General features: G+C 41.4%; 1 protein-coding gene and 1 long non-coding RNA gene across 5 annotated transcripts in view; one reads left to right on the top strand and one right to left on the bottom strand.

Moving 5' to 3' along the window:
• LOC119163051 (mitochondrial tRNA-specific 2-thiouridylase 1) overlaps positions 1-14,981 on the bottom strand; it is a 125,191-nt gene that overhangs the window by 48,600 nt on the left and 61,610 nt on the right. For 3 of the 4 annotated variants that reach the window (XM_075874293.1, XM_037414985.2, XM_075874294.1), the window contains exon 2: positions 4,157-4,311. In XM_075874293.1, coding sequence (XP_075730408.1) covers positions 4,157-4,274 — 118 coding nt within the window. In that variant the 5' untranslated portion in view covers positions 4,275-4,311. The remainder of the gene's footprint in view (positions 1-4,156; positions 4,312-14,981) is intronic. The other variant, XM_075874295.1, reaches the window with a different exon arrangement.
• On the top strand, positions 6,757-12,235 carry LOC142772150 (uncharacterized). Its single transcript, XR_012886294.1, has 3 exons — positions 6,757-7,227; positions 11,075-11,121; positions 11,864-12,235. It is a non-coding gene; the product is annotated as an uncharacterized LOC142772150 (long non-coding RNA).

The following is a 14,981-nucleotide window of genomic DNA, read 5'->3' as shown; positions in this document are numbered from 1 at the left end:
GCTTGGCTTTCCACCAGTGCTGAGGAGGGCGAAGTTTTATTCTTCGAAGGAGGCGGTTCTTCTCCGTCCACTTCATCGGTTCGAACTTTCTTGAAGTAAGACGCAATACTCCTTTGCTTCGTTGTTGCAGAGTGTCTTTTCATTTTGCTGCCGCAATCCTGTGCACGCACACAGAAGTGGCCAGTGGCTCCAAAAAGACGTTTGCGACTGCTTCGACCGCCTGGCATGAACGGCGGGCGATGTTTTCTTCCTCTCTTATTCACTTTACAGTGGCTAGAATGTAGAATTGTGATGAACGCGCCGGCTCGCGCGTGGCGCATGTGTTTTCTGAACGCCGCTACAGCTGGTGTGCATGCAGGCCCATTATTGTACTCCAGCTGCAGCAAACTGGATTAACGCTACTTAAAGACCTTTTCACAAAAGACTCCATGGGCACTGCATACTCCCCTTAACATACGTGAACCCCCAAGAATGCACTGCCGAGACATTTGCACTCCCATGGTACAGTCCAGAAAGGAGGTGTTGCTCCGTTTCTGTGAAAAAGTCACCTTTTCACAGACGGTTCCCTGGGCGCCTGCATAATTTTCTCTGGGCTGCACTAATTAAATAGCCGTGACCCCCCAAAAATGCACTTTGTAGGCTGTGACGTCAGCCTCTGTACTGCCGCGCACAGCCCAGCTTGGCGGCGTTTTTTTTTTCTCTTGTGAAAGTTGACCGCTGGTGCCGGATTGTGTGCCGGTTGTATCCTCGCCTTGTGCGCTTTGTAGGGAGGCGCATATACCTTCTGTGTACAGAAGAAGTAGATTTCCTTGCGTGTGGTTAAGGTTGTTCGAAGTTGCTCGGATATGCCAGTCTTTCAGTAGATGTCATCTTCGATGATTCGTTTCGGTGGCGAGGTCTACAGTTTGAGAAAAGTTTGCTTTGCAGCCTGCGTCCTTGGAATGCGCCGCTGAGTTTTTCCGCTTAGGGGTTTCGTTCTTTGGCAAATTTGCGCACTTCGTGTTGGTGTTGCCGTTGCTGTCGAACTGTTTACCTTCACAGAAGTAGACGCGCTTTTCGTAGGAACCCAAAGCCGACACGTGCGGTCCGCACAGGCGGATAACTTCTCCAGCGGCAATGCACAACGAAAGCATCTAGAATCAATAAAGGAGCTTCTATGGTGTGAAAGACGAAAAAAAAAAAGACTCGAAGGAACGTGAGGGCGAAGTGCAAAGCTGTACAATTAGGGCAGGTGCGCGTGCGGGGGAGGGAGCGCTGAGGTGTTCTGGTAAAAGGGTAGGTTTGAAGAAAGGAAGAAGAGGGAAGCAATGCCAGGAAAGTTGCAGTGTAACTTTGGCAGCTGGTGGTCGCTGTGAAGGCGTGTAAATATTTTAGTATCACCTGAAAAGTTAAAGCATCAAAAAAATTTCGGGGGGATCAGAACCCCCTCATCCCTCCCCTAGTTACAGGCCTGATCCTGTCTATGCGCTACATGCCCGGCCCACGTCCATTTCGTCTTCTTGATTTCAGCTACGATGTCCTTAACCCCAGTTTGTTTCCTGATCCACTCTGCTTTCTTCTTGTCTCTTAAGGTTGCACCTACCATTTTCTTTTCCATCGCTCGCTGCGTCGTCCTCAATTTAAGCTGAACCCTCCTTGTAAGACTCCAGGTTTCTGCTCCGTAGGTAAGTACCGGCAAGATGCAGCTGTTGCTTGCGGTACTGCATGTACCGAGTTGTTTGCTGTTGCTTGTATAAAATTGTTGCCATCACTTTCACTGCTTCGCTCTCACCACAAAACTGATTTTTTTTCACATGCAGTTTCGCAAAATGGAACCACATGTGCCTGGGCCGCATTACTGCTCTTCAAATCAAGAGTTTGACAAGTTTACATGGCGTTACACCATGTTTAGGAAGCTACAATGATATGAGAGTGCACTGCTCTGAAAATTCAACAATTTGCAAGGAAGGTAAAAAATTCCCAGAGTTTCAAGGGCCTTCAAAGCGTATTTTTCCAATTCAAGGGTTTTCAAGAATTCCGAGGACCTGTATGCACCCTGCAGCAATGTACAGAGTACAAAAACTACACACATCAATGTGGCAAAGAATAAAATTGGCAGATCACACGTACAGTGGGAATCGATGATATGTGAAGCACGAATAACGAAGGTTGATATGTCTTTTTAAAATCAGCACAACGTTACGAGGCGGAGGTAAGTTATGCCATACACGACTTCTATGTCATGATTATCATGTTTGGATGTGTCATTTACTTCGTCATCTATTCATGTCACCTGATACTAAATTTGATATATATGGAGCTAACGAAACGGCCGCGAGCATGCTATGAGTGTACCGTGTAGTCATTACATGACGTGCATGCCATGATTATTTTGTTTGGACGTGTCTATTAACTTCGTCATCTATTCACGTCCCGTGATACCAAATTTGGTATATGTGGAGTTAGCAAAACGACCGCGAGCGCATCATAAGTGTGGTATGTAATCATGTTCTTACATGACACGTGTGTCATGATCATCATGTTTGCACCAGTCATATACATTCGTTAACCATTGAGATCACGTAACACCATACTTGGTATATGTGGAGCCAGTTAAACAGCCTCGAGAGCATCAGGAACGTGGTGTGTTGTCATGTTCCTAAATAACATGCATCTCCTTATTATCAAGTTTGCACCAGTCACATACCTTCGTCATCCATTCACGACCTGTAATACCAAATTTGGTACATGTGAAGCTAGCGAAACGGCCGCGAGCGCACCATGAACGTGGCGTGTAGTCATGAGCATGATTCGCAAGACATGCATGTCATGATTTTCATGCTAAAGCCTGTCACTTGTGTTTGCCATGTAGTCATGTCATACCATACCAGTTTTTCAACATGCAATGTGAGCGAAACCACCGCAAGAGTAGCAAGACCATGAAATGTAAATTATGACATTCATGACATATTTATCATGATAATCATGTTAGGACTACTCAATTATGCTCATCATACAGTCATGTTATGCCATACCAAATCTGGTATCTATACCATTCACGCCAGGAGAGCTAAATGCTGTAGTCAGCTAGATAGATAGATAGGTAGATAGATACGCTCAAAGTCACCGAAGTTCGCTAATAAATGCTCCCAATTTAAAAAAGAAGTCTGATGCTTATGCCACCTGTAATCTAAACGCGAGGGCACAGCAAGCTGCATTAGGGCCTCCAAGATTTGTGCACACAATCTCAGATGCCAAGAATCCTCAATGAAGGTTTATTCTGATCCAGGTGAAGGGAAAGTATTCTTCTTACATTGCGAGTCTGACGATGCTCACGCTTGGGCACCTGCGCACGTGCGCGTTTGTCATGTTTTTTGCAACAGTGCAAACAGCCTCTCCTCACACATGCACAGTAAGGTACGTTTGTATTCAATGTTCTGGGGTGAAGAAGTGGTTCGCAACAACTGCATTCATTGCATAGCAGGCCAGTGGCCCTTGGCTGGAATAAAAAAAATTTATATCACCCCCAAATTTGTAAGAGCTGTGATCGTATCACCAAGGTTTTGCTGTAAGTACAGTTATGAATGCATCTTCAATATTTTGTTGAGTTCACATGCCAAAACTATACAAATATGAAAAGAAAAAAATTCTTGCATCTGCGGTGTCACAGGAGCGAATTATAAAGAACACTAAACCACCGGTCAATCACGGCCCCAGCAACAACCTATAGTTCAGAATTTTTTATATCAAGCTTTTTTGAACTTCTGTATTATAACAATATGATTGCGAGGCATGCCACAGTGCAGGACAATTGAAACTCCCAACATGTGGTGTTCTCTAACATGCACAGACATTGCGCAGAACATGGGCCTCCAGCATTTCACGTTTACTGAAATGCGACCACATGGTCGTGATCAAACTTGTAACCTTTCGGTTAGCGAATGAGCACATCAACCACTGCTGCACCATGGTGGATGACTTCATCTTGCAGCATGTGCTAGTGATATATTTTCAAAACTATGCTAGTTAGAATGTCAGATTAGTGAAAAAGCATGAACGAAGAACAAGGAAAGTAAAATAAGATGGCATCTTTCGAATGCTCATCTTGTGCTCATTTCTCTTTATCTAGAATACTTTTTTCTATTCATGATAGAGAAAGCATGCAGAGGTCACTGACCTGTGTGTGTCCCGACAATCTTGCCTGTCTCCACGTCGATGAAGTATCCAGACCTTGGCTCCAAGTAGTTCTCCACAAAAGCCCGAAAATCACGCTTACCAATAAAGCAGAGACCCATGCCCTGTGCAGAAAGAACAAAGTCAAATACCCGTTACCTTCATTTTTCAAATGAAGGTAACGGGTATTTCAAATTGATCAAAAAATGAATTGACCTTCATTTTTTCAATTCATCCCCCCTCCTACAGATCATTGAGACATCATAGGTTTTTGACTTATGCACACTGACATGCCTATATGATTTTCAAGGCAACTGCAACTGGGTTTTGCTGGCTAACAGCTATTAACCTAAAAGATCAGGCTATTAGGTATTTCACAGCACAAGATATTGAACGCGCGAAAAATAAATGAATGATTAAGTGAGAGAAGCTTGTTAGTATGCTCTAGCACGCAAGCAGGAAATGGCTGCACCAGCCAATGCTTTCTCTCTCTTTTTTTTTTTCAATGCCAGTGCAAATGTTTGTTTCTCCAATGGGAACTATCGGTTCACCTAGGTTCAGGGAGTGGTTGAGATGCAACTCCACACAAAGGATATGGCTGCTTGGGTCCTACGCACATCCGGGCACTTTCCCAGAAGGATGTGATAGATACGCTTTCACCTTCCAATATCATGCATCCATCAGGTTTCTTTTTGGCTTGATGCAATGCTGCCACCTCACAGGGCTTGTGTGGAACCTCTTGAAGGCAGCGCATGCGGAAGCATCGCAGTGATACCTCCCCATTGGTTTCCCATGTAACAATGCAAATGGAGACGGACTATCTCATAACACCATCTCTCTTACAGAGCCAGCATGACTGCCAACATAGTGAACATGAGAGATATAAGACACCAACCCACAGATCTGTATACAACTGAAACAAAAATTATATCATTTGATTACTGTCATGAGGCACCACCTAGAGGGTGCTCTCTCTCATGAACCCAAACCACATGCAAAGGCTAGATGATGGGCGAGAGTTGTAGAGGGCGTGGTGAATGGCTGGACAGGACTTACCAATCTGGCTGGCATTGAAAAAATAGAGGAGGTGCATCAGCCCGCCAGCAGTTTAGTTACGGGACAAAAAGTGCAACTATTTGCTGAGCATATGCAGCAGCATGAAGTGAGGTTGTCGGATGAGGGCATAAGGCCACTAGTTTTAACAATGTTGTAGGGGTTTCTGACTGTGTAGACACGGGCACAAAAAGAGTGCTCTCCGCTTGCAATCATGGCTACTAGCGACACTGAGCAACACTCCTCCATAGAACATCGGATGCATTATTCGAAGGTTGCAGGTTCGGTCCCTGCCCAAAGCAAGTTATCTTTTCACCCACTTTTCTTTCTTCACATGTACATGACACTTACTGCTAAGAACATCCCCTATACTTTCCTTGGCAGTGTTGCCTGTTAGTTTAGAATAGAATAGAATAGTTTATTTCGGACATATCTACATAATACCACGAAATATCTCCACAAGGCAAGGCAAAAGGAGACTCGTACATTTTGTGATGAGGCCTTACATTACACTTCCGATAATGTTTGCATTGTTTAGGTTTAACAATTATACGAGGTATACAAAATGCACAAGTACATAATTTTCACATTCATTGCAAAACAATTGAATATTTAAAGGAGGCAGAAAAAGTTGCTTAACTTGTTTTTTAAAACATGAAATACTTGAGTTTTGATTGGCCAATTAATATTAGGAATAAATATTCATTCAACAATGAAACATAGCATTAGTACTGTAATAAGTCTTTGATCTTAATCTCGTCAATAAAATAGTATGCAGGTCATGTCTCATTTTTCTGTTTAGATATTCATTTGAGAACATGGTATGATCATGTTTGAATTCACGGAAAATTATTGTTGCCAAAAAACTGATATGAATTTGAGAATGATGGCACACTCAGAGTTTTATACAGAGTCTTTTGATGAGAAAGGATGGGATGAAATCATTTTCAAGTTTTTTTTTTTGTGTAAAAAGGAAATGCGTTCGGCATCAGTCCTGCTGCAAGTTAACTAGACAAGGTGACAATATATTAGATGGGAATGATTAAAAGCGAAATCTAATTGTTTTCTAATGCACAATGGCAATAAATATTTTAGCCTGTATAACATACCAAGACACCTCAATAACTTAGCACGAACATGATTTATGTGCTCACACCAGCTGAGGTCAAACCTAAAAATTAGGCTTGTGCGAAAAGTGAATTTTAGGTTCGAAGGGAATTCCAAGCGAATAGTGATTATGGTCGAATAATTTCGAATCAAATTCCAATACTAGTATATGTGACATATAAAAAAATTGGCATATTTATCATGGCCTATGTAACCAGCAAAATATTTCTTGAAAATATAAAAGAAGGCCTCTATGCAAAAGCCTTTTTTTTTTCACTCAAAGGAAGTGAAAACAATGTTGAGTAGTAGCAGGGTACGTCTTTCGGTAGGATGCAAGTGATAGCTTGTAAAATGCGTAACATTTTGAAATTTTTTATGCCTAAAGCATATAAGCCAGCATACCAAGCTTCTAAACTTTAAAAAAAGAGAAATCGATTTGGGGGTAATGTGTTCATCAAAAGGGAACTTTGCCATTCTTTGGATATTCATCGATTTTAATAAAATTTTGAGCATGCGTTCTTGTTCGTACCGTGGTGATATGCGCCAAATTATACAACTGTAAGTAACTTAATTTTTAATAAAACGAATGTTAAATTAGTAGTCAATTTTAGAATGACACTTGTAAATGTGGGCCACCCTGTGTTTGTGATGTAAGTGCCTACTCTTTACCAAAAACACCACCTTTCCTAGCAGACGGATGCAGCGCACACTATTACAAGACAACGACGACGTGAGCACAGTTCAGTTTTGTCAGCTGCATAGAGCGTGTCATCCTTGACGTCGGGTCTTACAATATTGAGCAACGAGGAGGTAGATTCGAAGCACGTCAACGTCTTCATGCGCTGGCAGGTGAAAATCAAAAAGTGATGCTTCAGTGCTCAGATAGCAGCCCAATCGTTGCTGAACTTGTCACTGGTAAGTTCAGACGAGCTGGCACAGCTCGATTCCGCATCTGATGACATCACCAATTTGCTTTTCACGCGTCAAAAGAGACACGACCTATGTTCTCACCCTGGCTAGCCGGTGTTACGCAATAGCGGATCTCATGACATCACCGGAGACGAACTTTTGTGACATCATCCGATACCCAACATAGAGGACAGAGTAGCTCCCTGCTTCGGTTTCTGTTTTGACTGATCTTTCATTGCCTGTTTAAATTATTGATGAGTACCTGGGCATAATGGGAATGCTGCTGAATTGGTACTCAAATATTATTGGGGCCTTTTTCATAGTGATTCCTAATAAAACTGTTTTCTGTACATTTAGCGGCGTATCCCAAGAGTGGCACCAAGAACTTGTGTTATCAATTGCTTGTTGGAGCAAATCTTGGTCGCTAGTAGAAGAAATAAAAAAAAATAAAGCAGTCATCAGCTAACAGCCTTACTCATTTATATATTAAATTTAACAATAGCCTCAAAACACTATCCTGTGGCACACCTGAGCGACCAGGAGGCATGCGAGTATGGTTACCATTATAGTCTATAAATTTTTGTCTGTTGCTAACGTACGATGTCGTTCATTTAATGAGATGAGCCGGCAGAACGGCTTATCTCATTTATTGCAGCTTTGCCAGGGTCATGATCACCTTGGCAAGGCTGCAATTGATGTCGACCTTGCTTGTAGCCAGTTTATATGCCTACATCATCAAGAACTGCCACCTTGGCATTGCTGAAGCAACATTTTGATCTGATTCTCTGATTACCTTTTGCTGAATTTACAAGAATCCCTATACCTGGAAGTAGTTTGTTCACAACTGGATGCAGGAAATCAGAAATTTGAAAGAATATACTCGATGGAGATTTTGTCTGGGCAAAGACTTCCCCACAAATACTGTGACTCGAGGCTTGACTATACACAAACAGAGTCGGTCACAGTTGTGGTGTTTTGAACCCGGATGACTTGTCAGGTGTCAATACACTAGTTCTGATGTGAATTTGGAGGAAAGCTTGACCTATCCATGCTAGTCATTATACTACATGTTTTGACCTTGTGTTTCAATATGTGATACCAGCGTAGCCATGTGAACCCTTAACTATCATGCGACTTTTCTGTGTGTCAGTCCCGTATGATGGAATAAAGTAGGAAAAAATCTTTTTGTAGGCATGTGCTTTGAGGGCATGCACTTGTACTCACCTTTTTTGGAAATTAATTTAACCATGGCAAAGATACACAGAAAGATCTTAAGATAATTATTTGTCCGACTGTACATAGCCATGGATAGCATTTGAAATAAGAACCCGCACTATATTTCGTATTGGACATATTTTGGGTGACATGTGCCTTGTCTGTCAGCACTGTCTCTTGTTTTATGTCCTTTACCTGTTTTGCCGCATTAACCTGCCGTGGTGGTGTTGTAGCTAAGGCACATGGCTGCTGACCCGCAAGTTGCGTGATCGAATCCTCTCCACTGTAGCCACATTTTTGCCATCCAAAATGCTTGAGGCCTGTGTGCTTAGATTTAGGTGCATGTTAAAGAAACCTAGCTGGTCAAAATTTTTGGAGCCCTTCACTATGGCGTCTCTCATAATCACATGGTGGTTTCGTAACGTTAAACTCCAACAATTATTGTCAACTGGACCAACTATCTGCATTTCTGATGGAGGCGGAAATGCTGTAGGCCCATGTACTCAGATTTGGGTGCTCGTTAAAGAACCCCAGGTGGCCAAAATTTCCAGAGCCCTCCACTACAGCGTCTCTCACAATCATATGGTGGTTTTGGGACGTTAAACCCCACAAATCAATCAAATCATCAACTGGACCAACTATCCATTGCAGGATATGGTGTTGTTAGTGTGTTCATGCGCAACTGGCACAGTCGTGATGCTGGTGAAAGCTGTGTTCTCGATGCAGAAGAGAGTGATGTACAGTGTGTGTGACCACCTTGAAATACCAATGAAGTTAGCGTACTTTGTCAAGACATACTGGCACAACGTTTTCTGGTGATTGTGTGGCTTAGTGAACTTCTGGTTAACGAGCATTTTAGTTGTGATTATCTCTGTAAGCCATTTGTGAAAATACTGTTGTGTGGACAACAAAACATTGCGAGAAAAGTAAGGATGCTGACACGGGGAACAGATATGGATGAGTGTGTCGGGGTTGCACTTGTTTAAGATGGGGGTCGGTGGTAAGCATAAAAAAGTTGCATATGTCTTTGGACGAGACATATAAAACTGTGATAACCACATGCAATTACAAGCTCTTTTATCTTAAATGAGCTCTCACGCTTTCCACTCCCGCCGTTCGCCTTATTGCATTCCAGGCAATTCATCGACCTACTCTAGATTATGCAGCAATAACCAATATCAACTAAATGGAAAAAATTCATAAAAGAGCTGTTAGATTTATTTATGACAGTTTCAGCTGTTCTTCAATACCATGTTTATTAGCAAAAGCCACCCTCCCAGCTCCTACAAAGAAAAATATTGCATTGAGATTGAAATTTTTGTTTCAGTTAGTTAAAGGTCACATTAAGCTAGACTTATCACACATACTTCATTTTTTGACTGGATATGCCACAAGGCAGAGGTACGCGTTCACAATGATTCCATTCACAACCCGTAATAAAACATTCAAATATTCGTTTTTCCTGAAGACAATTAGGACATGGAATAATCTTAATAACGATGTTATTTTGCAGTCATCTTTGAGTCTTTTTACTATGCAGCTCCGGCAATAGCTGCGTGTATTTTATCACATGTAATTGTGCTGTTTATTTCAATCACTGCAGTGTTTATTCTACAATGGTGGTCATCTTCAATACAGTGCTTATTTATTTTATTGGATGCCTTTGTGCCTGTTTATTGCAACATGATTTTTTTTTGTCTTTTTTCATCTTCTGAAAGTCTGTACATACTTTCCGTTTTATTTCTATTGTGTTGCCCCTTTGAAAACTTCACAAATGTATACCCACTCTGCTAAAACCTTTTTTGAGGGTTGCAGTATTGATAAATAAAGTGATAAATAAAAAAAATACTATACAATCATACCTCAAGGATGCGAGTGTGACACTGGAGTAGCAGCGGTCACATTTCAGTACAGGGAAAATGCAAGAACACTCGTGTGCTTAATTCTTGGTGCATCTTTTATGAGTGTCACATGGTGCTCTGCTCATTGCAATCAAGCCCAATAGGGATCAAACATCTATCTCAACAGTGATTGGTTTCTTTCCGCAGATTTCATAAAGGCAGTTGGGAAACTATTGGAAAATTCAATTTTGATTAGGCCAGATCCCGATTGAAATTGGCTGTGTAATACCAGTTTTAGAGAACACCAAGTAGTGAAAATTACTCTAGGGTATCCCGCTACGGGGTATCATATGGTCTTTTTCAGACAATCCCGGTACATAACTGCAAGATTAAACTGAAATGAACTATAACAGACAGTTTGTCTTAAAGGATTATGTCTACAGGCTTCCACATTTTCTTTAGAGTTTCTTTAGTACTCTTTCTACTAGCAAAAAACAGATGCGTTTCAAAAATTTTTTCGTGTCACTGAAGAAATAGTTATAGAAAAGCACTTATCACGTGCAATTCTGTGGTTTGTGGTAAAAAAATGAACACTTCACCGTTGGTTGAAACAAGTACATAAGATTCACATGCCTATTATCGGAAAATTTATGACCATACACTTGTTAATGTGTCTTCTTCTAAAGCCGGTAAACGTTTCCGAGATTCATGAACTTAGGGTTTTTGTGTATTTGCTCTGGGCAGAAATCTTGTTCATAAGAGAGCATCTTCTTATATATATATTTCTTTATTGTTAGACCAGGAGTCAACACAGTGTCACAACCTAGTGCAGAAGACAGAGGAAGTGAGTAGCATTATCGTAAGTCTGAGGAAAGTTTCTCATTTTGGATGAGGCCAATATCAGCATTTGATATTGACCTTTATGTGCGCTTTTTATGTTCTAGTGAGGTTATACTGCAAAGTGATATTGTTCTGTCTTGGTGTCTATGAGAGGGCTAAAATTGTGGCTTCTTAAACCACAGGTGATGTGTCACACCGTAAACATGCATGTCACTTGTGCTTATTTTTCTAGCTTGCGTATCTTATAACTGCTAGTATTATGGGTGTATATTAGGTGCTCTCATTTCTAGTGAAATGTTATTGCTCTGCATGTATTAATTCACTGTGCCAGCACACTAGTAGAGGACAGGGATCATTGAATGATTCAGATGAAAAGAAGGCTAATACTTTCAATGTTGTAAATCTAGTGACATTCTCAACTGTATGTGAGACACTGTTCCTATGGTGTATAACATGCAAAATTAGGCTGTTGCAACATGTAGTGGCTTTTTAACAGTGTAAGCAGGTTCAATATATGGCCAAAGCATTTACAGTTGAACCCCTTCATAAGAGGCATGCTTTAGGCAGCAATTCTTGTCTCTTAAATATGAGGTGTCTCATAAGCAGAGTATTACGTGTGCATTTATTTATCAACCCGTCTTTTACTGTAGCCACACTGGTGTCTCTTGTACCCGTTTGTCTTTAATATCAGTGTCTGTTATATTCACATACCTTATGGCCATTTCTTTTATTTACTACTCACATAGGAGTTGTTCTCGAGGGATGGCGTACGGATGGCACGCATGTGAATACCACTCCACATGTTGTGCCAGTCTTTGTCACGCCTTCAGTTCCTACGAAGTTGCCATGTATACTCTGTATACTCTTTGGAGCTGAGGATGTCGGCAGCGCGAGTTTCATCTTGGGTAATGTTGAATTGGAAGAAGATGAACCTGTAAGCACACTGGGCAATTCATGCTCATCTCAGTCCATAACCGAGTGTTTTGAAGAGGAGGTGACACCATTTTTTGGAGGTCTTCTTATACTTACATACAGATTACCTGACTCTGAGCAAGTGTGAGGGTCAGCAAATGTTAGCAAGATATTTTATTTCAATAATAAAGTCAATATTTCTATGATGTACAGACTGACACGACTACTACCTTGATGTCAGGCTTCAGTAAAAATTCTGATGACTTCGCGCAGCAGTCTGGTCAGTTTTGATGGAATAAAACACCAAAGTCTCCAAAATGGCCGCTCCTGTGTCACCAACAAAGTTACGGTGTGGAGCAGCTGCGAAAATGTCCAGATATCTTGCACGAACATGTGAAAAGAAGCTCATACTGTGTTGTGACATCAGGGTACAGTAGGAACCGAAACTAGCGTAACAAGAGCACTCATAATTACAACAGACAGTACTCTTCAGGTCGCCATTTCTAACTTCTTTTCTATTCTCCTTTTCAACCTCATTGGACCTGGTCGTCTTCTTCACTGCTTGAGCTTGCTTCAACTAGCTTTCATAATTGCACTATATTTACTTTTTGAGGGTGCACTCGCACTCAGAAGTACATTTTCTAAAATTTCAGAGCTTAGCATTTCATTTCATGCAGAACCAAACCGACAACAGAAAGTGTTTGTGTCAGTATTCTTTCATAAAACGTTGCAGAACTTCTTAAACGTGATTGTGTTTTTTTTTTTAATTTTAAATGGGGCTCTGAGGCACATTTGAAGTAATCATAAAATGACCTCGGACTTTTGGAATAGGTTGTCTTGTGGATCCCCTGCCAGAAAAGTAAATGCTTGCAAATCCTTCGAGTGCAAGTGTAATTGTACAAGCAAATGTTGCGCTCTCCTAGTTCTTTCACTCCCTCAACTGTGTGGGAAGCTGTGTAAGGAGGCAAGGCCTCGTGCTCAAGTTATATCAGTGGGTTCATATTCTTTGGCATTTTTATTTATTCTTTCTTTCACATTTTATTCTTCCAAAAGAAATTGAGGGAAGAAACTAAGCCTTTTACTATTTTGACTGTTGCACCACACCTTTAAACTCAAGCCTTTCATTGCTTTCTTGAGAAGCATGCCCACTGAATCCCAAACCAGAACTCGTTGGCCTGATCTTGTTAACCTCTGTTTAGCTGTAAAACAAAATGGACTCTTGTTACAATATTTCATCTCTGCCTATTTGAAAGGCTTAGGTTGGAGTTAAAGTTGAAGGTGCCTGCTGAGTAGTTCGGTGTGCCTGGAGAAGCTTTATTTTTTTTGTTGCACGGCTAGTCTCTAATACAAAAAAGATACATGAGCTTTCTGTGCATATGTAACTGGGCCACTCATTTTTCTGGAACATCTCAAAGCTGAAGCTAAATGAAAAAAAATCTATTTCCTCTTTGGACTGCATATTCTCCTCTGCCCAGGGATATATTTCAATGTTGAGGTGTTATTTTGTTTGTGTGAAATGAGCTACGGATTTTGGGAATAATAATGTGTATATTAGTTTAATTAGCTGCCGAAAATTCATAGTGCATCCTCTTGTTTGGAGAGTCTGCTGCTGCACCATCAGTAACATGCAGTACAGCATGCATCTCAACACTCTTGCATCCTAGTGTTGTCGTGAGGCAATAATGCTGCTGGCAACAACACACTTTTCGAATGTTGTCCTCTCATGAGTGTAGCACTCATCTGTAAGCACTTGCATTATTTTATTATGACTATATATTGTCAGAGTAATAATAGGACAAGCAAAAAGTCGGCCGATGTAGAGCAGCATTGATTGACTTTTTTGGCATTGAGGCCATTTTTAGCTCTCTGTGCAGACTTTTTACATACAGTAGACTGTCGATAATCAAGCTTGAGAGGACCTCAGGAGATTATTCGAATTGTCAGAAGTTTTCACAAATGCCATTCTGGGCAACGTACCAACTTGCGTTGCGATGTGTACTGTTTCGCAGGGCTGCAGAAGCGTCACAGACAGCTGTGCACGATTGCCAGTAACATTTTTAGACATGAGTGATTAGACTGGTAGTTAGTCGTTATGCAGTGCATGTTTAGGTGTGCAATAAAAGGATGAAATGTGCTGTGCCTCGTGACAGGTGGTAGCTTCTTCCCACTGTTAGGATGCCGCAATAGACAAAGGCCAGACAGTCTCAGTTCATTTTGTTCCCCAGCCAGTATGCTATTCCTGGTGCACTTGCTCTAGACAGTTGGGCCATTTTGTAAAAAACCTAGAAGAGTAAGGATGAGGTGGAGCACATTCGGCAAGTATTCTCAAATCATGAATGGCCAGTTTCCTTCAAGAGGAAGGTAATAATAGCTGTATCCTACCAGTACTTACCTACAGAGCAGAAACATGGAGCTTTACAAAGAGGGTTCAACTTAAATTGAGAACGATGGAGAGAGCAATGGAAAGGGAAATGATAGGTGTGATAGAAAAGAAGAGAGCAGAGTATTTCAGAGAACAAGCGGAAGTCAAGGACATCACAGTTGAAATCAACAAGAAAATTTGACACCCTGTAAATTCCAAAGTGTTCGGCCAAAGCCTGTGCCAATTGAGGTGGGGTTGGTCACAATGAAACGTGTTTTCCTTGCACGAGTGGGTGGTCTGTCTATAGGGGAGACACTTCCTTGTGAGAGCCATCCGACTTACTCGAATGTTGCAGCGATACGTCTGATGAAGGAGCATTGCCGCGCGTGCCGCTGTGTGATCATCTGATTGCTGAGAGAGTCTAAAAAGGCAAACACTCAACACCCTCATCACTCAAGCATTTCGTGCAGATGATTGAAACCTGCAAAGCTGAAATATACAGGCCCAGTGTTGATCACGGGCTGTGACCTAGCGAAGTGCCTTTTGTTGCAGCTTTTTAATGCGTGCGTCATACATTGCATTTGATGACG

This window comes from Rhipicephalus microplus, chromosome 9, assembly GCF_043290135.1.
Source record: "Rhipicephalus microplus isolate Deutch F79 chromosome 9, USDA_Rmic, whole genome shotgun sequence".
Classification (NCBI taxonomy): Eukaryota; Metazoa; Arthropoda; class Arachnida; order Ixodida; family Ixodidae; genus Rhipicephalus; species Rhipicephalus microplus.
Note: the sequence above shows the minus strand (reverse complement) of the source record. Positions and strands in the feature narration are given on the sequence as shown.